Consider the following 22174-nt stretch of genomic DNA (forward strand, 5'->3'; position numbering starts at 1 on the left):
TTTCTCTTTGTCGGTTTAATAATTTGTAATTAGTTTTGAACTGCAACTGTTAATTATAGAATTAACTAGGTTGTAAAAGACATTTAAGATCAAGTCCAACTGTTACACCAGGACTGCCAAGTCCACAACTAAGCCATGTCACTGAGGGCCTCATCTACACTGTTTTTGAACATTTCCAGAGATTACACCACTTCCTTGGGAGGCCTGTTCCAATGCCTTACCACCCTTCCAGTGAAGAAGTTTTTTTAATTATTATATTCTCTATCTTCTTATAATGAAGCTGATTTTTTTATTTTAGATAGTTACAGGTTTGGCAATAATACTGTATCTTTTGTTTAGGTGAAGAATTAACAAAATCAAAGCTTTCCGCTCCAACTAATGAGTAAGTTCAAATTTAAAATTCTGTCAGAAACAAGTTTCATGAGAATTTGGTCTTATTTTGTTATAATACTCAGAAACTCATTGGAAATATCAGCTGACTGCTATTTTAATTCAGGCATCTATTGCATCAGAAGGAGTAAATTATGTAACAATTGAGGTTTCTATTAATTTGTTTCTTCCTTCTAATATATTTGCTTCATTGTCATCCATCTGAATTGTTACTTATAATGACATGATTACAAAATATTGGGTTTTATTAAAATCTCATGTTTTAAATAAAACAGGTTTAGTTTTTATCCTATAGTATTCCATGGTAAAGTGTTTAAGGTTACAAGCCCCATATTTGGACAGGTCTGTATACGTTGTTTATAAATGTATATACAGAAATACTTGAAGATGTATGTCTCTTTGAAAATTATAATCCTTTAACTGACATTATTAAGTATGTCCACACACAAAATCTCATTGAGGTGTCAGTTCAGTTAGTCTCCTTATAAGTTCCTCGACCTGCAATTTGTAAGTACTTCTTATTTTTATATGCAAAGACTAACTGATGAAGAAGAATGAAGAATTTATCTCATTTGTATATCATATTATGTTTATTATATTATCAAACTACTACCAAAGTTGTAGCTTGATATTTATTAATATATACATCTTTCATTTATATTCCAATTGTAACTCCTAATATAGAAAGATGAACAGTGACCTCCTGGCATGGGACCCACTTTTCAGCAGTTCTCTTGAATCTTCCTCTTCAGCTTCCTTGGCATCCTCATCCTCCTCAGGTAAAATATTTGATAGTAGAAAACATTTTGTCTATATACTTCAAGGTGTTCTGTTGTTCCTTTTTTAGTTATTGCAAGGGGACATGCTTAGACTATTGAGAGAATTTTGTACAGCAGTATACTTTTATTTTCAGTCTACCTACTGTGTATCTGTTTTCCAGCCTCTCCTGTCTTAATGTAGAGACTCCTCTCACATGCCTGAGAAAGGAATTGTTCACTGTTTCTTTTAACTATGTATTCATATACCAAAAATTGTAATAGAATTCCCTTCTTTGTTCACAGTCATGGCTTTCTGGCTGTTTCCCTCTGTGCTTGATCGTATGGATTAATGAACAGTAACAAAGAATACGTGTACCAATAGGGGAATTCTGCACAACTAGAGTTAATTCTTCTCAGCCTTAGTAATGTCCTTTTAGCAGCAACCAGTATTGCTATGTAACCTATCAGATTTTAAATAGAACTTACTCTTTCATTATAAATTTGTGTTCCTTTAAATTTTTATTTTTAACAAATCTAGCTTTTGAAAATCATTAGATTTAGGTAACCAGTCACTATTATTGTCTAGTGTCTTCCAATCTATAGCATATTTAAGGATAAATTGTACAGAAATATATATTACTTGAATATGCTGAAAAGAAGTTGTTCTTTCCCAAAAGCTGTTTTGCTAGCTTTCGGTCTCATGTTAAGAGTCTGCAGAGCAAGGCCAATGACACAATTTGCTATGCTGGTGGTTGTTACTGTATCCAGCTGTTCATGGCTGGAAATTCAAAGCAGGTTAGGAAATGCTGGTACAGTCCTTCCTGTACGCAGTTCTGCTGCCTTCCTGTCAGCAGAACTGTGGAGAAAGTGGTCTCTGGTTTATGAGTAATGACAGGTAATTTGGATCTGTAACACTCTTTGAAGCCACATCTTGGGGGAGTCACCTACCCAAGCCATCATATGTGAAAAAGGCTTATGCACAGACCCCTACATTTAAATGAAATTGGTGGAATATGTCCTGTGAGAAAGCTGGTATCAGGCATCTGTGCTTCAGCAAACTTTATCTGCTAAATAATCATTTAAAGGATTGTTGTTCTAGGAGTTAACTAAGATATTTACACTTGTGAAATGATACATGGAGTTAAGTAGAAAGTAAGTGTCCAAACGTATAACAAATTACTAATATGTTCGGGGGGGGGGAAATACTGGATTGATGTAGTTTATATTGTTGTTTAAATCAAGTTCTGATGCTCACTAACCTGCACCTTATTTCTAAAAAATTTTAAAAATGCTTTGATCTGATTGTATTTTCTAGAAATCAGTGTTTTATCTTCAACTTGAAGGTGAATATAGGTAAATTGATGCTTAAAGCTTTGAAAAATCTCCATCAAAATTTTAAATTACATAAATTAGTTGTTCTGTATACAGCATATCTGCATATCCTGGTGTAGCATGTCCCACAGATTACTGTTCTCTTTTTACTGTTGAAACATTTCTTTAGCTATTCTTCTGTAACTCTGTGTTAATCATTGAACACTTAAACTGCCCCATGGTATTTGAGCAGACAGTGGTTTATGCAGCACAGAACTAAACTTTGGTCATCCATGAATAGTCCTGCTTTATTAGAAGTTTAAGCTAACTTTGTTATCTTGAACAAACAAAACAGACATTTTTTTAGCCAGCTATTGATATTGTGAGATTGGTTCTTTTTATTTCTGTTCCTCATTTTCATCCATATGTATTTTTAAAATAGTTTTGAACATTTTTACATTGTTTTTGGAATAGGTTTTTTAGTAGTACTTAAAAGCCTTTGAGTAATATTTAAAATATTTATTAGAAGAGGAAAGCCATGTTTATGTCGGCTTAGATTATGCACTTGTTCATAGCGAAAGGGCCACTGTAAAGAGGACACCTATACTTTTTATCTGAACTTTTAAACATTTTGCTGTTTTTTGATTCTGTATGTCATTCTGCCATTGCTCCTAGCTTTGCCAATCTGCAAGATGTTGAGAACTGACTAACCTTTGCTTTTTATGCTTCTTTTGTCATCTACTGCAACAGGCAACAGCCAAATGCAGGGAATACTTCTGGAAAACTCCTGTTTTCCAACAGCTTGAAGACCATAGGATGAGAGAGGAAATAAACTGGGGTGGATCATGCCTTGTACATATAGTAACTCACTAGATACAGGTTGATACAGATAGAATATCAAACAGGATCTCATGACTGCATTGTCTGCATTCATTCACGGGACAGCCATTTATGTTGGGCCTTCACATTACAAATATTAAGGGTAAGAAGATAAAAATGTTTAGAAGGAACAGGATAGGATAGTTTTGATTAAATAACTTTGAAATAAATGAGAAGAAGAAAGCTAGAGCAGGACACCAGAACAAAACCACAAAGATGAGTGGAAGTTAAAGCATGACAGGGACGAAGCTGGAGGAATAAAGAAAGTAGGGCTTTAAGTGCAGAGAAACACAGATTACTTTTTGGCTCACTTAAAAAATGGGAAATGATATGGTTGGCAGTATGAATGAGGTACATGTGGTATGTGGCTGGGTTTTTCTTCTTTTATTTGTAAGTGGGTTTTTTAGCCCAGTAGAGCAGTTATTTTTTATGCTGGCTAGTCTCATGCAGTGGATATTGAATACTTCTTTGAATACTGAAATTTTTATCTTTTCAATGTTGGTCCTAGTTTCAATTCTTCCCTTTTCCTTCAGCTACACTAAGAGAGCACAATAGGAGTTCCTCCTCATCTACCACTGATTTGCCTGGGTGTAGAGTATGTCAGTCTTTGCTTGGACACCAGACAGATTCTGGGTCTGCAAGCCCATCCTCACCAGACTTTAGCATTGGCATTTTGTGCAAATCTGGTGTTACAGCAGCGCCATCAGAGAGTGCCAGTACTTCATGGTCTCAGAGTCAGTGGACTTCCTTTGCTGATGAACTTCTTACAATTAGACACACAAGCGCAGACAAGAAGGAACCCCAAAGATTGCATTTTAAAACTGAAAGTGCCTGCCTTGCCTCTTCTGCTTTGCTTGGGACTTCTTCCAACAGCTGTGCTTCTGAGGATCAAAGTGACCTTTTCAATAATGCTCTATGCCGTGAACAATTATTCATTGAAGAAACTGTCACTGCTGCTGAAATTTCTTCCACATCATCTTCAGCACTACTGGACTATAGTTTAGTGTCTTCTTGTGCTCATACAAATAAGGGTATGGCAAGCATGCATTGTGTACTGCTCTTTGCTAATAACTGACTCCAGAAAGCAAGCTTTGGACTCATTTTTCTTTTTGTTATTATTGTTAACCTGACGTTAAAATTAACTCATCTTCTTACTTAGAATGTACTAAACTGCTTGTTAGCACCAACATCTGTGATAGTTAGAACAATGAGGTAAATATTGAGCTTGAAATAAGAAGAAAATTTCAAATTATTCAGTTAAAGGCATTGCTTTCTCTTAACTATGCACAGCTTTACTTTTCTAGAAACAGGAATGTGTTTTTGTGGGATGTCATCAGACAGCAGATCTCAAAGATTAAGTGATTGATTTTGCAAAAACAATTCCATCCTTAAGTAGCTTTGTATAGATTAGATTTCAGGTTAAAGAAGTTGAATTTAAAACTGTTCCTTTTTAACACCACATATTTTGAAGTGTGGATGATATCATGGTAATGCTACATACTAAGAGGGCAAAGGAAAAGTGCATATGGGCAAGTGTGCCATGACTCACTGAAGATACCTGTAGCAATGCAGCAGACTACTCAGTGTTTAGCATGCACTGTCATCTTGGAGCATAATAAGAATTTTAAAGGAATTATTGGTATTTTAGAAATTACTTATTTTGGGAACATTTGAGTTTGCAACTCTTAAGATGAATGAGGTCAGTATTAGCCTAAGTTCTTTCTTCCCAAGTCAGTGATGAAACTCCCATATTTAAATGACAGCAGAGTTATGCTGAATGCCTGAAAAATCTCCATATGTAAAGTTGTATTTTAAATATCATTAACTGATTTAATTAGAGTCATCCAGAATAATTTGAGGAAGATAATAGAATGTGCTGCAACAACATAGTTGTACATACATTAACATTTCAGTCTATTTTGAAGTTAATTTTACATCTGGCATACTTACTGGATGGCATCTAACATTTTGAAATACATAGTTCTATTCAGAAAAGTGACTTTGTAAAAGTGGCATCTTTGTGCTGCTGCCACCGTCTGTTAGTTGTTTCTGTTAGGTTTAGAAGAACATGAGGCAACTTCTACTAGAAACATAACTTCCAGTTATTCAATTCAAGTGAGTACATGTTAATGTTCAGCGTGATCTTTCTAATACTTATTTCCTTAAATTTGCTTTCTTTCAGCAAGGCCCACAACTCCTCTTTCTATAGGCACCATTGTACCCCCTCCAAGGCCAGCTTCAAGACCAAAGCTGTCTACCGGGAAACTTAGTGGGATTAATGAAATAGTATGTATTGATTGGGACTTTTTAACTTTCCATTGTAACTTGATGTCAGAGATACCATTCATTTATGCTGTTACAGTGGAGTTGCTTTGCAGCTAATGTTCAAGGAATCAAGCAGATTTTCAGCATTGCAAGACAGGCATGGATGTTGTTTGTGATAATAACATTACTGTAACAAAATAATTCATATCAGAACTACAGAGGTCTAAAACATAATTTTTGCACCAGCTGTATGTTTTTAATTGAACAAATCAGTAATTTAATGAAAGGCTAGCATGTGTATAAAATTGAAGTTTTCAAAATGTTAAATACTAGTGAAGTTATTAACAAAGCTCCATTGATTTAGGGGTATCACCAAAGCTTTGGGGAATGAATGGTATTAAGTGGATCTTCTTCAAGTCATGTGTTGACACAAGTAGCCCTGCTGTGACTTCTCCCTACCCTTTGTGTTGGTTGGTAGAGAAGGTAGGTGCAGCAGCTGCCCATCAGGGATAGTGAGAGGCTGCACACTGATCACTGCCTGCAATGTGGGTCCACCTGCTGATAAGGAATGTGGCAAAGACTGCAAACAACCAGACAACATATCACACCAAGCCACACTTAATCTTCTCTGTGGATTCTTTAGGTGTCATTTGACTTACTGACTTGGAAAAAAGTTACAGTGGTTAAGATCTTCTTACTGTCTTTCGAAGTAGCAAGTACTTTCATCATACTCTTGTTATGGACAAAATTACGGTCTTATGCTTTGACAAAACTAAGATATTTTTAAACTGTTTTGCATTTCTGTAAGGTCAGAATAGGGTTAATTTTGAGATGTTTTTCTCATTCCAATATAAAACTGTAGTAATTGCTCTTAGACTGAGTACTCTGTTCTTTATGTCATAATTAAATAGGAGAATTCAGCTAGTACTGTTCTGCTATGAAGTATGATTCTGCACAAAGCTACATTCTTTTTATACTGTTGTTTTAGAAATTGGCATTATGTGAATACAAGTGGAAGATTGTCAGTTGTCATTATATATAAACTTCTTTTACAATTTCCATAATCAGCATAAAAGCCACATAACCAGCAACAACTGTGATAGAACCAAAATAAAAATAAACAGTTACTCAGCTAAAATAGATGCTTCAAGGGTTCCAGTACCATCTAGACAGGTTAATCCCAAAATAATCATTAATTAGTTTAATACCTTAACAGTTAAGCAAATCATAAAAACTTCTATAGATTTAGGATGGAAGGAACATTTTAAGATCTCTAGGCCAGCCTCCTGCGCAAAAAAGAGCTGACTTCAAAATTGCATCATGTTGCTCAGGGACATGCTGAGTTTTGAAAATCTCTGGAGAGGAAAATCTTACAATCTCTTTGGGCAAGCCTGTCCCAGAGTTTAACCATGAGGTTACAAGAATAAATGTTTTTGCCAAGTTCAGCTGAAATTTCGCTTGCTGTAGCTCTTGCATCTCTGAGAAGAGCCTGATGCCACCTTCTTTGTATAAACCCTTTTAGCTAGTGAAAGACTGCTTCTAGATCTCTCCTTAGGCTTCTGTGCTCCAGGCTGAACAAACCCGGGTCCTTCAGCCTATCTCCCTCTCATGTACTTCAGTTCCAGCTATTTTATTTGGCATCTGCTGGACTCCCTTCCAGTTTGTTAGTAGCTCTCCTTTAGCTCTATAAATCCACATTTGCTGCACACATACACAAGGCTGTAGGCTTAGGTTCTGTTACTGTGTTACTGCACAATTATTGCCAGGCTGCTACATAATCAAATGTATTAGATTTAACTACCCAGGCAAAAACTTAATAATGGTAATCTATGAAATAATGGGATTGATTATAATGGGAAATGTGGTTTCTCGGGTTTACACAAAATATTAGGGTAGATAAAGCATTAAAGAACCTATGCTGAGAAACACTATGAAATTGATTGGGGCATGAAATGAAGACCTCTTCTATTTACAGTCTTTTCTTTCATCACTTTAGAATCACTTCATGTAATGCTCTTGTCATCTCTTTTGTTCAGCCTAGGCCATTCAGCCCTCCACTGACCTCTAACTCCAGTCCACCTCCTGCAGCTCCCTTGGCACGTGCAGAGAGCATTTCCTCCATATCCTCTTCTGCTTCTCTCAGTGCAGCAAACACACCTACAGTTGGTAAGTTAACTTAACCATTTTAACTTATTTTAGAAATAGCATAATTCTGCCACTAGGTTCCACCTGTTAGGAAAGCCACTCATTGGAGTTAGGTGTTCCGTATGTGAGTCCAGTCTAGGTACTTCAAGCATCCTTTGCAATGCCTGCTTCTAAATGACACTGACAGGGGATTTAATTGGATTAGACCATACGTCCAATTATGGCATATTCTTTAAGGAAATATTTTTCAAAATTAATATTCTGAGTTCTTATTTTGTATGCTTGTACATTCATTCATCAAGCACATGTTATCATATATTTGTTCAGAAGATTATATGTAAGTTATGTAAGTATATAAGAAGATGATTATGTAAGTGCAGACATATTTTGGGAACTGAAAAATTTGAATGAACATAAATGTTTACAAAATTTAGGTTTGTTATGTTCTTTTGTTGTTATTGTTATCCTGTAATTGCATTTTCCAAATAATGAAAGTAATGCGTCTTTTTCTTCAAGTTAGTGAAGTGTGTAAGCTAAAGAGGTGTTTAGTAAAAGCAGAAAAAAAAAAAACCACCAAAAAAGATGACGAAAAGCAAATTAGTTTTCATGGGTTGCCACTAATTTCAGAAGATTTTCTCATATTTTTAAAAGAAAGTCCTTTAGATTTGATATTTGGTTATAACAAATGAAAATGAGACTTATTAGGGGATAGTTTTTGTGTGGTTGGTTTGGCTTTTTTAAAGACATTTAACTTGTTTCTGTAGCAGAATTGAAATGTTTTATTCCTGATTATATTACCACTTCGGTCCAAAGCCAAATCAGATTTTTGAGTTAACAGTTATCTCTGAATGTTACTGATACCAATGATTCCTCACCCAGGCTCAGCAGCTCAGCAGAGCACCTCACAGCTTCTAGTGGAAGTAGTGCCAGTTCTGCACTGAAAATAGTGCAACTGTTTCCAACTGTGCAAGGCAGAAGCTAATAAGGTTTGACTAGCCTTAGCTGTTACAATTCAGTGTCCAACAGTTTCCCGAATGTGGAGAAACATCATAGAAACATAACTGATATTTTGGTTGCCAAAGTTCATCCAGGCTCACATCCTCAGGCCTCAGCACCAAGGAACCCAAAGTTGGTGGCAGCCGCATCAATAGCCCCAGCTGTGAGTGTGTGTGTTATTGGAGGCAGTGACAGAGTGAAATCATGAGGTGAGGGAGGAGGTAAGGAGGTGTGTGCTGACACTGAGGTTTGACAAGTTTATTCACTGGGCCTAGAAAAAGTAAACAAGGACAGTTCTGTCTGCATTGACTATAATAACTAAAGAGTCATGAATAGCTGAGAAGGATACTGCAGATAGCTGAAAGACTATGGGCATGAGAATATACTCTGCACTAGTGTCTATATTCTTTTGACTTTTGCACAATACAGTGTTTCTGTTACCCTGTTTGTTCAGAATAATAGAGCTGACTCTAATGATTTTTTTCCACGTTAACTTTAAGGCATGCATAATGGAATGTTTCTTTTATGCTTTAGCCTTAATTTGCAAAGTATTTATGTATATATTAATTTTTAACATTATTTTTGCTTGAAATACTTTGTTTTCTTGCAATGTTTTGTTTTATTTAAATGTAATAGAGGATGATCTTTTGATTGGAAATCTTCCTACAATTGAAAAGCTTTGTGAGACACCACCAGGTATTGTATTCAAAGCAGATTTACATGTTAACTAATCATCCTAATATACTGCACCTAATAAAGTTGTACTTTTGAAACAAGTTTGTCCAGCTATTTCTAGTATCTGGCAGATACAAGTATCCTGAAAGCTCAACTACATAGCAAGTTATATGTTGCTGAAATCACCAAAACTTGATGTAACTGCTTTTATATAACATAATCTTCTGTCTATCCCTTCTCTGCCCCAAACAAACTGGAACTTGCTCTTGCTTCTTTGATTTGTCAGTACTACTGTCTTTCAAGTAAAGTGAATACTTTTTCACTTAGACAGTCATAAGACAAGTAGTAAAAATGTTTCTATGCTTACATGTAATACAGTTCTTTGAGGATACAGATGACAAAGGTAACTGTTCTAAAATAATTTTTTTTTCATGACAGCTTTTTAGCCAGTATTGAAATTGTCTGAATCATTGTTCCTAAACTGAACTAAAACCATTTGCTCAGGTTGGTTTGTTTTCCCTTTTTATGACCAATGATGCAGTCTTCTATTCTGCAGCTTGGCAACCTCCCTGAGTGTGTCACTGCAACTGTTTGCATCTTCGTGTCAGTAGTTCACGTCAGCACAGCTCAGGGGCTGTTAATGGTGGTGGGGGCAGAGACAGGTGGCAGGGCATCGAAGTCAGCTTTGCTGTCACTGCTGAAGGTGCTATAATTGGAGCCTTGGGCTGAGATGCAGCCTGAGATGCTGCAAGGCTCCCTTGACACAGCCTCCCTCTGAGAGCTCACAGCAGGTGTGGAAGGCCCTGAAGCTGGATATTACTGCATTGCTTTGTCTCTTCAGCAGCAAGGCAACAAAAAGATGGCTTACAGAGTTAAGTTAAGCAGTTGTTTGTTTTCGATTTACTAGGTTTTACAAAAACACATAGATTTTGATGAATCAGTGGGTGATAAACAGTGAGGGCAGAGCAAATTAGAGAGAAAAACTGTCTTATTTGTAGTCCCTCAAATATATCTCAGAGAAATTTATATACTTATATTTGTTTGCTTTGGTGTTTCAAAAAAAAAACCACCTGAAAATAGTGTTGATAATAAAATTAACTCTTCAGTCAAGAAATCAGTATTTGTCTTTTATGCATAAGAGTATCATTTATATATTTGCATTACTCTGCATTGCAAATATCAATATAAAAATACACACAAAGACATGATAAGTAAAAGATTTAAAAATATGCATCTGTAAACAATCTGACATAATGCGTGGTAATCACCTCCTATCTGCTTGCAACTGTTTGTTCTTCCTTAGTAAATTGGGAGAAAAAGAAGGTAAAACACCCCGGCAACCATAGTGCCAAAACCATTGAGTGCATATTTTCACTTTAGTGAAAAATACTTCTGGAATTCAGTATTTCACCAAACAGAATTTCTGGTTACTGTTAACTCATTATTTTATTGCATATTTACTTCTTGAAATTGTGATTTCTAGATTCCTGAGATTATTGAGAATCACAGCTTTTATTGGTAGGCTTCTGGGAGGGGAAACATGACCTTGTATTGTCTGAAAGAATAAATAAACCCAACCTACTGTTCATACTGAAAAATAAATACATCAGTGTTTTGGAGAGAGCATCATAATATTTCATTCAGCTAAGAATTTCTGAACACCTCTGACTAGAGTATCACTTTCAATCTAAAGAGGACTCAGTGTTGCACTAATTTTTTTTCTTTCATGATGCTGAGAGTATTTAGAGCATTTTACTACCTTAGGCAAGAAACCACGATGAAGAGTGAGGTATGAGGTAGCAGAATAAGACCAACTCCTGTCTTTTACTCTTGTTACTACTTCTTTCACTTATCTCTGGAGTTAAGGTCTAATATCTCATATTAGTCACTGTGTGAAGAACAAGATCCCAACTTCATTTTTGCTTGTGAAAGAGCTCACAAGGCACAGCCACTGTTTTAAAGTAAATAGAATTAGTTTGCCATGAGAAATAATATATTGAAGTATTTTGTTTCTGCTTTTTGGTAGAAGAGAAAAATTCTCATTTTGCTCATGAAAAAAAAGAAAAGTTGTGCTTCCTTTGTGATAGTTAATATTATGTGATATAGGACATTTCAGAAGTGCTATAAGAAATTAGTAAGATGCCCTACACTGCTGTACTAATAAAAATATAGAACTTCCAGTATTGTCTTTTATATTTGGTACACATATAGAGAATTCGAGAAATGTAAAATCCTATGGCATTATTTGTACACATTCATTTCAAGAAGTCTTACCATGAGATCTGAGTTAATTTTTCTAGCTTTGCATTGGAACTGCAAAGTTCGCCAAGCACCTGTAAAGGCTTCTCCAACAACTTCTGCTTGGGAGCCTTTGTTGTCAGAAATAATTAGAAGAATGTTTAACAGATAACTTATAAGGTGTAATATTAATGTATTTGCATTTAACCTCATGCATACTGTAAGTGAATTCTTTGCATTTCCATGACCATTTTATCACACATTTTTTCCATACAGTAAGCATACAGTAGGGATTTTTTTAAGTATTCTAGTCAATGTCTAATTTCCTTTGAATCTGTTTATTTCACTTTCACCAGTAGCTATTTTAATGACGTGTTCCTTTGTCTCACGTATTTTCTTGTGTCTGTCCATTTACATAATGTCATACTGATAGTCCTGTTTCTTTAGGCTGCTAAGCAGTGTTTTGATGGTACGATTGTACTGTACTACGTCTGTATTTTTTCTACACACTTTTCAAGTAATACTTCAGATGCTACTGTAACCTTGATAGCAAAAACCTCTTGTGAAAATTACAGATGTAGTCAACTGTTCTGAAATCTATTGTTAAGCTTTTTGAAAATTAAACCTATACACTGTATGTATTCTAGGTGTTTCAGGTGGTCCCAGCCCTGTCAGCCTTGGAAACCAGGACACCTTGCCTGTTGCAGTAGCCCTTACTGAATCTGTAAACGCCTACTTTAAAGGAGCAGATCCCACAAAGTTAGTTAAATAGTGAATTGTTTTGAATAATAAGTGACAGTAAGAAAACACACTGGGTTTACTTTTAATATTTTGGGGAAAACTATTAGAAGGGGGATTCAGAGGGTTGGTTGTTGGGTTTGTTGGGGTTTTTTCCCTGATATAAGTGACAGTAGTGACTTACTGCTCTGTATTGGCCAGCATCCTACTAGGAGTTCGTATATCCTTGCTTTACAAAACTGTGTTCAATGAGAAAACTGAAAATGAGAAGGGTTTTTATCATAGTCAGGTAGGTGCTAGAAGTAAATTTGGCCAGTTAAAAGCCTTTCATTCCATCACATCCCTTGCTATGCTACTTAGGCCTTGCCTAAGCATAGCAGTGCCATGTTTACAAAGCCTAAAAAACATCCACAAAGACTACTGTATGCTTTAACCAGCTAAAGTTTTTTCTTATTTCATCTGACTTTCAAGCTGAAAGTGATGGTACGTTGTCACATTACCCTCATTTGAAATTGATTTTCTGTTTTTAATTTAGATCATCAGATTTTGAAAGTACAGTGATTGCTTTAAAATTAGTATTAAAGCTAGGCAGTAATGAGTTGCAATGAAACTGATGTTTTCATTATTTTCTAGATGTATTGTGAAGATTACTGGTGATATGACGGTATCATTCCCAAGTGGGATTATTAAAGTATTCACCAGCAACCCATCTCCAGCCGTGCTCTGCTTCAGGATGAAGAACACAAGCAAACTAGAACAGATACTTCCAAATGCACAACTCGTATACAGGTTTTGTATATTTTTAATTAAAAAAGTAAACTACATGATTTGTAAAATGTCAGTTGTATATGTAAATCGGAATTCTCTACAGTCCTGTTGATTTGCTTATACACAGTTTCATTTCCTGAATTAATCATATTCACCTCAGTTCTCTCCAACGCCACCATTAAAAAATCTTAGTATTTGACTTGAAACTTGTGCTGAGTGTAACAGAAGCCATAAAAAAAAGTAGTTTGTAAATGCAGCTGGGTTTACATGCATTTTATAAATGTTTCTTTACACAGTAGTAGCAGTGGTAGGATTAAATGATGAAACAGTAGCCTTACACAGAAGACAAGCAGTAAGAACTACACATAATCTCATTAATCATCTACTAGCCTATTTTTAAGCTGTATAATTTCTACACTAGATCAGATGCATTATATAGCTGTATTTCTCAAGTGCTTAGCAGCACACTTGGAGAATTCTTAAGAAAAAAGGGTGCTGATTGTGTAGGACAGTTGTTGAAATCAGCACTTGGAGATCTCTTAAAAAAATTATAAAAGTTCAAATTATTTGGCAGAGATCTGTTTCAGCTAAGCGGTATCTAATTTATTGAAGAAAACATTTGAAACAGTTAAATGCTTTTTGATGTTACGTTTTAAATTACTAAAAGAATCAAACTATACGCATCCATTCTTTTGCATTTAATTTCATTTTTATCATTCATATGTAATGAATGATTCATACAAAATCACTTTTTGACATGCCAGTTTATAACTGAAATGGTAGCAGAGCTGTATCAGAGTGAGTTACACTGGAAAAGTAGATCTTAGAAAAAGTGAAAGTGTCTAGTATTCTTTAAGTGCTGTAACACTTTCCCTCTAATTAGAAAGGATACATATAATGGATATTTACAAAGTTAGTAATATTTTGACTTTTTATCGTATACTGCAAAGGATTTCATTTGCTTGGTACTTACGGAGATTAAAGTTTTTCATGAGAGTGGTATTTCTATTTCTAGTGATGTCAGAATTTCTGGTTTGAATTGCACTTGTTTGTGGAGCAACAGAAAGGTTTTACTACTAATTTCATTTATTTAAATTTGGAAGGCCTCTTTAGTGATAAGTAAGTGTTTGTATATTTTACTGAAAATGGAAATTTCATCAATCGCAGTAATGTATCAAAAAGAAGTTCTGAGTAAATTGGACAGACTACTGGTATGTAAGTCACAGTTCTAAGACATTCAACCCACTGCAGTCATATTTACTGTGTTGTGGGTACTCATTGTCAGCTTTCACTCTGCAGACACACTCTGCATTCCTTAGGAATGGATGCAGTTCTTCACTGTATCCACAGACATTCAGAAGAGGTCTTTGGTTCTTAAGTGATTTAAATTTGGGGTTTTGAATCAGTTTTCTTAAATGCTTCATCCTTATTCAAAATTAAAATGATGCAACCAGAGCTGAAAATATTCTTCATCTGCAGAACACCATGTTCCAGTAGCTTCCAAACAGTTTCTGCAATCATGTGCGCTCCTACCTACATATGGAAATGATATAATAAAATGTTAGTAAGATTGAATGCGGCTATAATTATCTAAGAAACAATTGATTATAATAATTTGAAAATCACTTTTAATTAAAAAAAACTTTGAAAGCTTACATTCTCTAGAAATATATGAAAGCATGGTAAGAGACCCAGCACAAATCTTAATTTGGTACATTAGTCAAGCTATGTCATATCCCAGACCAGTTATGATTTTAGGACTTATTCCAAATTGGATAACATTCCTTTTCAAGTATCACTTTCATCCCCACCTCCCACACATCCTTACAGCACCTAGTTGTATTAAAATCATGGTTTATTAAAAGTAAAATCCAAATTCAGCATGAATGCCATCTTGTGATGTAGATAATCAGTGGAGGAAACTCGCACTGCTCCACACACTTGAAGGAGAATTTTTCTATAACAAGCAGTTAGTTTGTCTTAATATTTAGAAAGATACAGTTATTAGAAAACATTAGAGCAAATTCTTGCTTAAATAGTGAAGAAAGGGAAGGATCTAATATCCATTTTTTTAGATGTACAAATAATGAAACTCAGTTTTGCCTTCTGACTCCTACCTTTCTTTTTCTTTGTAGTGATCAGTCACAAAGTGACTCCAGTACTATGGACTTCTGGATGAACATGCAAGCTATAACTTTCTACCTCAAGAAATTATCAGAGCAGAATCCGTCTGCATCCTATTACAATGTGGATGTTTTAAAGTATCAGGTAACGGCTTTTTTCCCTGGGGAATTTTTTAAGGAATTCTGGCAGATTTGATAATACACAGGAATTAAAAGAATCATTCTTTGCCTGCTAGCATGCAGATGAACTGTCACCCCTCATCTAGACAAATTCTGGGTATACCACTGTATAGAGTGCATAGGCTCTGCCCAGGCTTCATGAATTCCTTCCATGCTTCATGTCATTCCCTTGGATTCGTGAGCTGTTTCAGCTTGCTCACACATCACTCCCAATTCATGTGTGCAAGGGTCTAACACTGCTTCTGTATATATTTGTTGGCAAAGTCAAATTCTCCTTGAATTTAGGTTTTGGTGGGGAGTTATTTGAGTTTGTAGTTGTACTGCCTTTGATTTTGTAATTTCATAAGTTTTGGGTGCTGTAGTTGATGAATTGTAATATATGAGAACATACGACTTTTTGATCTCTCACAATATAATGGAACATTTCATCCTGGAAAGCATCTACAGGCACCCAAAGGACAAGAAGGCCTTCAGGGGTATTCAGCATGAATTTACCAAGGGAAAGTCATGCTTAATCAGCTTGATAAACTTCTATGATGACATGACTGCCCTGGTGGATGAGGGGAGGGCGGTTGATATTGTCTGCTTCAGGAAGGTGTTTGACAACGTCTCCCATAGCATCCTCATAGAAAAGTTGGTGAAGTATGGGCTGAATGAGCAGATGTTGAGGTGGATTGAAAACTGGCTGAACAGCCAGGCCCAGGGAGTGACTCTCGCTGGCGTGAAGTCCAGCTGGAGACCAGTAACTAGCAGTATACCCCAGGGGTCAATACTGAATTTACAATCCTGCTTAACAGCTTCATTGATAATCTGGATGGTAGAGCAGAGTATACCCTCAGCAAGGTTGCTGATGACACAGAACTGGGAGGATGCTCAGGAGATTCTGGAGGTCATTCTGCCCTCCAGAGGAACCTCAGCTGGCTGGAGAAATGAACTGACAGGAACCTGATGAAGTTTGACAAGAAGTACACCTGGGGAGGAGCAACCCCATGCACTGATATATGCTGAGGGCCACCCAGGTGGAAATCAGCTTGGAAATAAAAAGACCTAGGGGTCCTGGGGGATACCAGATTGAACATGAGCTAACAATGTGCCCTTGCTGCAAAGGTGACAAATGGTCTCTTGGGCTGCATTAGGCAAAGTACTGCTACTAGGTCAAGGGAGGTGATCCTTCCCCTGTACTGAGCACTGATAAGGTCACACCTGCATTACTGTGTCCAGTTCTGGGTTGTCCATTGCAAGAAAGGCATGGACATACTGGAGAGAGTTCAGTAAAGGGTCGCTAAGATGATGAAGGGTGTGGAGCACCCCTCCTGTGAGGAAAAGCTGAGAGAGCTGGGACTGGAGAAGAGAAGGGTCAAAGGGGATCTTATCTGTAGTACAAAGAACTGACAGGAAGGTACACTGAAGACAGAGACAGGCTCTTCTCACTGGTGCCCAGTGACAGGATGAGAAGCAGTGGGCACAAACAGAAACGCAGGAGGTTCCCTCTGAACATCAGGAAACACTTCTTTCCTGTGAGATTGACTGAGCGATGGAACAGGTTGCCAGAGGGGTGGTAAAGTCTCCATCCTTGGAGATATTCAAAGGCCATTTGGACACGGTCCTGAGCAGCTGGCTGGAGGTTGCCCTGCTTCAGCAGGAGGGTTGGACCAGATGAACTTTCCAACCTCAGCTGTTCTGAATCTGTGAGAAGATGTTCTGGCTGTCAGTAAAAAATCTTTGTGAAAAATCAAAATAGACAACTCACCTCAAAGGAAGAGAGATTTGCTAGGTCTGCGTTGAAATGGTTGAACGTCTGAGACAACTGTCTACATCAAAAACCAAAATAGCCTGTCAGTCCAGCTATTAGTACCATTACAGTTTCCAGATTCTCCCAATAAAGTTTAAAATCTTGGCATACTGAATCTATAAAAAGCATGTTAGACACACAGAATTCCTGAGAAAAATGGAAGGAACAAAACTTTTCTTCAGGTAGCAGGAATTCTGTGGAAGAATACTGTCACTGTAAGATCTTTACTGTCAGGGGAATATGATGCATTGGCATGCGTGGCAGATAGAAAAGGTTCTGGGCTGCTAAGGAAAGGTGAGAGGGGACACCAAGACAGAGAAAGGTCCTCATGTAGACTAGGAAGTTGGTGGAGATGCAGCAGGGCAGCAGGACAAGCTTAGCTAAGAAGCAGCATCCAACCCTTCTACTGCAGGAAAATAATGCTTTGAATACTTAAAACTGTTTTGCTGGCTCCCTATCCCATAATGACAGGTATTTAGCCCTGTGCTGCTGGCTGCTTGGACATTGAAGTGGCATGGCACACAGCTGCTAAGGATGAAGTCATTTTGCCACAAGCATGCTTCACATGTGAGGCAGAACACAAAACTAAAACAAAACTATTTTGACTTAGAATAGCCAGGAAGGAGCCTCATAGACCAGAAAGCATTTAAACCTTTTCTTTAAATATTCATAGAACCATAGAATGGTTTGGGTTGGAAAGGACCTTAAGATTGTCAAGTTGCAACCCCTGCTGTCACGGGCAGGGACACCTCACCCTAGACTGTGCCACCTAAGGCTCTGTCCAACCTGGCCTTGAACACCAACAGGGATGGAGCATTTAACACTTTGGGCAACCTGTTCCAGTGCCTCACCACCTTCGCAGTAAAGAACTTCTTTCATATGTCTAACCTGAAATTCCTCTTTAAGCTTAAACCCATCACCCCTTGTCCTATCACTACAGTCCCCTTTGAAGAGTTCCTCTTAATGATTTTAATTTAAAAGAACAAGAATTAACTTTAGGCTGCAAGTCTTCAGAATTGTGCATTTAAAGACTCAGAGATCAGTTGTTCTCTTTATCTTTTGCAGGATTTGTTACTATCATTCCTTAATTATGCCCAAGAGGGGAATTCCTTAATTAAGCTACTTTCCAACGGTTTATTCTTTCACAGGTATCTTCAAATGGCATCCAGTCCACTCCCTTGAATCTTGCAACTTACTGGAAATGTAATGCTAGCACTACTGACGTTAGAGTGGATTATAAATACAATCCAGAGTCTATGAATATGCCTAGCATGCTGTCTAACGTCCAGGTTGTGGTACCAGTAGATGGAGGAGTAACAAACATGCAATCACTTCCACCTGCAAAATGGTAATATTAATACTTTTCAGTATTACTTCGAATTCATTTCAGTGTATTCATTAATGTCAGTCTGAAAATTTTCACTGAAACAGCTATTTTTTTTCTCTTGATAAAATGTATCAAAAGTTTACAGATCATGTGCAGCCAATTCACATAAACTGAGACAATATGCACCTGTTCCAACTATGTAATACAAGCCTTTATGAAATCTCCAATGTTTGCTTTCTTTTGGCCAATAGACAGAACAGGCATTTTTAATACAGTTATTTGAAACCAAGATATCTTAATGCTTAAAAAAATATTTTGTGTATGTGTATAAATATATCCATATATTTAGATTATATAAAGAGATTAGAAAAAAAAGCATTTCTTAAAAAAGATTACTTGATCTGGCTTAAAAATTAGCTTTTAATTGAAATGGTTTTAAAACAAACCTCAATAACTGAGGAGCTCTTCATAAGCCAGGTAGCATAGTCTTTCAGTTCAAGCATCATACAGATTGTCTGACTAGCAGGTATCTGCCACTTCCTTCTAAGCCTGCATACACAGTAGTCTCTCAAAGTGAGACACAGATCTCAGGTAATTATGTTTCTGCAAGTCTGTGAAAACAAGAGGGTGGGACTAAGCAGAGCAGTATAGCCGTGGAGTAAAAGGTGAGCAGAATTCAAGTACTGCACCTGCAGCTTAGCAGCACATAGGTACTTGCCCAGCTGTAATGTAATTCCTGGGCTGCGTATTTCCAAGAGGATCTTTTTTAACATGAAGAAGATAAAGAATACCAGGTTGAAGGCATTTCTCTTCACTTTGCAAGGCTTATAAAGCAAGGTTCAGAAGGAAAATAAACCTGATGCATTTGTCAGATGGGTTCTGATATTTCTGGAGGCAATACATTTAGATGTATTAATTGAACAAGGTAGAGATACAATATCACTTTAAGTCAAAAAAATTCTGGCCAGACTGAATCTTTCTTGACTTGGTATTTTAAGGGGGCAATACTTTAAATCAAATCACCATTAAGATTATTCTGAGTAAGGGCAGGTTCAGTATCCTGACTGAACAACATGACTATAACATCTGGTGAAGCCAATCTCCCTGCCCAGGCTTCTTCCACAAAACCCTCTGTAATGAAGCCTGAGTGAGAGCAGGAGTACTCACCCAGAACACCTAGCATTAGCTAGGAAGACTCAAAGACAGTTTCATTACAGATTCATCAGATGGAGATGAAGGCACATGAGCTCAGATTCTGTTTCACACACGCAACTCCCCAAGGACGGAATTGTGAGCCTGGCAAGCTGACCAGGAAAAAAAACTACAGTTATGTCCCAGCAGCTCCTGTGTTGTGTTGGGCTGCGTGTTTGAGCAAGTGGATTGGGTGGTCAGGTTGTGGGGGGGAGTTTATAACTGGAGCACCTGCAAGTAACCACTATCATCTGTGCTACTTCTGTGAGCATTTCATTCCTGCCACACCAATGCCAAAAGCAATTTCAAGCCTATCAGCACTTCATGCTTCTTGCAGTTTTAAGTTGTTGACTTTTTCTTTGGTGGAACTGCCGCAAAATGCTCCAGGAGTTAAAATGCCGTGTGCTTGGTGCCCTTTTCTGCCCCTTTACAGCATCAGAAGTTAGCTTAAACCCTCTCACGACAATCAGTTTAACTAGAATGGAAATGATATAAAATTAATGCTGCCAGGACTCTTACATAGAGAAGGGCAATCAGCATGGCTTCCCCTCATAGCGTCATCATGAAGCATAAAGACATAGCTTTCAAATTACTTCAATGGCTTTTGGCCTGTCCTTACCCTTTGAGACTACAGAGGGGTTTGATTTGTGAAGCCATAGATGGGGCACTAGGCAGTGCCCCATCTATGTAGTGCCCCAACTATGTAAAAAAGGGATGTGTACTTCTGAGTGATGCTGCTCTGCGGCAGTAGAAACATGCCTTACTATTTTCCTGATTGCATTATATAGTTTTCCACAAACGTATCTTAAAATTATTAAGCATTTTTGTAAATACCTATTTAGTGATGTGTGTAAGATACCAGTGTAAATCTAGAGAAATAACTTGCTAAAACTGGTGCTTACAACTAACGTACTGTTCTTTTACAGGAATGCAGACCAGATGAAAGCATATTGGAAAATATCTAGCATTTCAGAGAAGTCTGAGAATGGAGGCAAGTAGAACTCTTTTTGTTTTCTTGTACAGGAAAGTTATAACAGTAAAAAGGTAATCAGCTTTAGTAGCCTCTACATCCTCCTGCCTGTTCACACACCTTGTCATGCTGTATGCTGTTTACCAGTTCGCCCCCTTCTCAATCTAACAGTGAGATATCAAAATGTGAATTTATTAATTAGCTATAAAAGGAAAACAAAAAGATACAAAAGTCCTGTCCTGAGATAACAACAGATGATTCTTGATCAGCACTTTGAGGGTCTTTGTTTTGACCATATATGACTCCAAGAAAAAAAATGTATCTATGCACATCTGCTCAGAAGTAGCATTTTGTAAGGTACCAGCAGTTGTCCTCTACCCAGCTGCCTTTCCCTGAGGTCCAGTTGATGTCACAGCCCTTGCAGCTTCTTCAGATGCATTTTCTTTTCTGAATCAGAAAAACAGAAGCTAAAAGGAGGCATCTCATCCCCAACGCCTCTGTGGAAAAATGAATTCAGGGTGTAAAGGAAAGGCCTTCAGCCCTGTTAAGAATTTAATTAAGGCTGTTATGAAATGCAAATAGATTTGCTTTTAAGTATGACTGGTTTCATACAGAAACCATCACAAACCTGGAAAGGGAGAACTTCTATGCCCGCAAAGGCTGCAAAGTCATGGTCAATGATTCAGACTAAATCAGAGAGAATTATTGCTGTAGCCTGGTGTCTTTTGTCCTTCACGGACCTTGCAGTTCTGTCTTCCACTATGATTACACACAGGTAGTCCTCTTTTTCTCCCTCTTCCAAACTGTGGAGCTTCTTTTAAAGTAAGTCATACTAAAACACAAATGCAGCCTGAGGAAGAGCTACTGTGCACCTGCAGAGCAACATAAAATGTGCTGCCTAGTGATGCAGACCATTTACCGTTCAGTACACTTGCACCCCAGTGCTCCTGCTATATTCCCTTCTCTTAGCACCATCTTTATACTCAAGGAAAAGGAAAAGAAACACATAGTACTCACAATTCAATGTTTAAGAGGAAGTAATACTATGCTGGTCTTACACTTAGAGAAACAAAGGGAGAAGTTGCACAAACATTTTTATATTGGGACAGCTATCCTGAAGTCATCTTTATTCTTGTATACAGGGTGGTATGATGTTTTGGGATTTTTTTATGGTCCAACACATTATGTGAGCTCTCAAGTGCAGATGGAGATTAAAACAAACTTTCAAATCACTTAATATATCAGTTTCTATACTTACAGTGGAAAGATGAGCCAATTTACCCAAACTATGACCTACTGAAAAAATAAAGTGGACCTTAAGCCAAATTTATCAACAAGTCATGGCATAAAACAATCCCATTCATTAATTCCCACTTTTAAACCAGTAATATCTCAGTTACTAACTTTACTCATCATTTAGCAGTTTCT

The 22174-nt window shown here is 37.1% G+C and overlaps 1 protein-coding gene across 3 annotated transcripts in view; it reads left to right on the top strand.

Moving 5' to 3' along the window:
• FCHO2 (FCH and mu domain containing endocytic adaptor 2) overlaps positions 1-22174 on the top strand; it is an 89126-nt gene that overhangs the window by 63932 nt on the left and 3020 nt on the right. For 2 of the 3 annotated variants that reach the window (XM_065664118.1, XM_065664119.1), the window contains 10 exons: positions 340-382; positions 1075-1169; positions 5521-5624; positions 7640-7769; positions 9381-9440; positions 12305-12416; positions 13029-13184; positions 15299-15431; positions 18407-18606; positions 20703-20767. In XM_065664118.1, the coding sequence (XP_065520190.1) occupies positions 340-382; positions 1075-1169; positions 5521-5624; positions 7640-7769; positions 9381-9440; positions 12305-12416; positions 13029-13184; positions 15299-15431; positions 18407-18606; positions 20703-20767 (1098 nt within the window). The remainder of the gene's footprint in view (positions 1-339; positions 383-1074; positions 1170-5520; positions 5625-7639; positions 7770-9380; positions 9441-12304; positions 12417-13028; positions 13185-15298; positions 15432-18406; positions 18607-20702; positions 20768-22174) is intronic. The other variant, XM_065664120.1, reaches the window with a different exon arrangement.

The sequence above is a fragment of the Lathamus discolor genome, chromosome Z (assembly GCF_037157495.1).
Source record: "Lathamus discolor isolate bLatDis1 chromosome Z, bLatDis1.hap1, whole genome shotgun sequence".
NCBI classification, from domain to species: domain Eukaryota; kingdom Metazoa; phylum Chordata; class Aves; order Psittaciformes; family Psittacidae; genus Lathamus; species Lathamus discolor.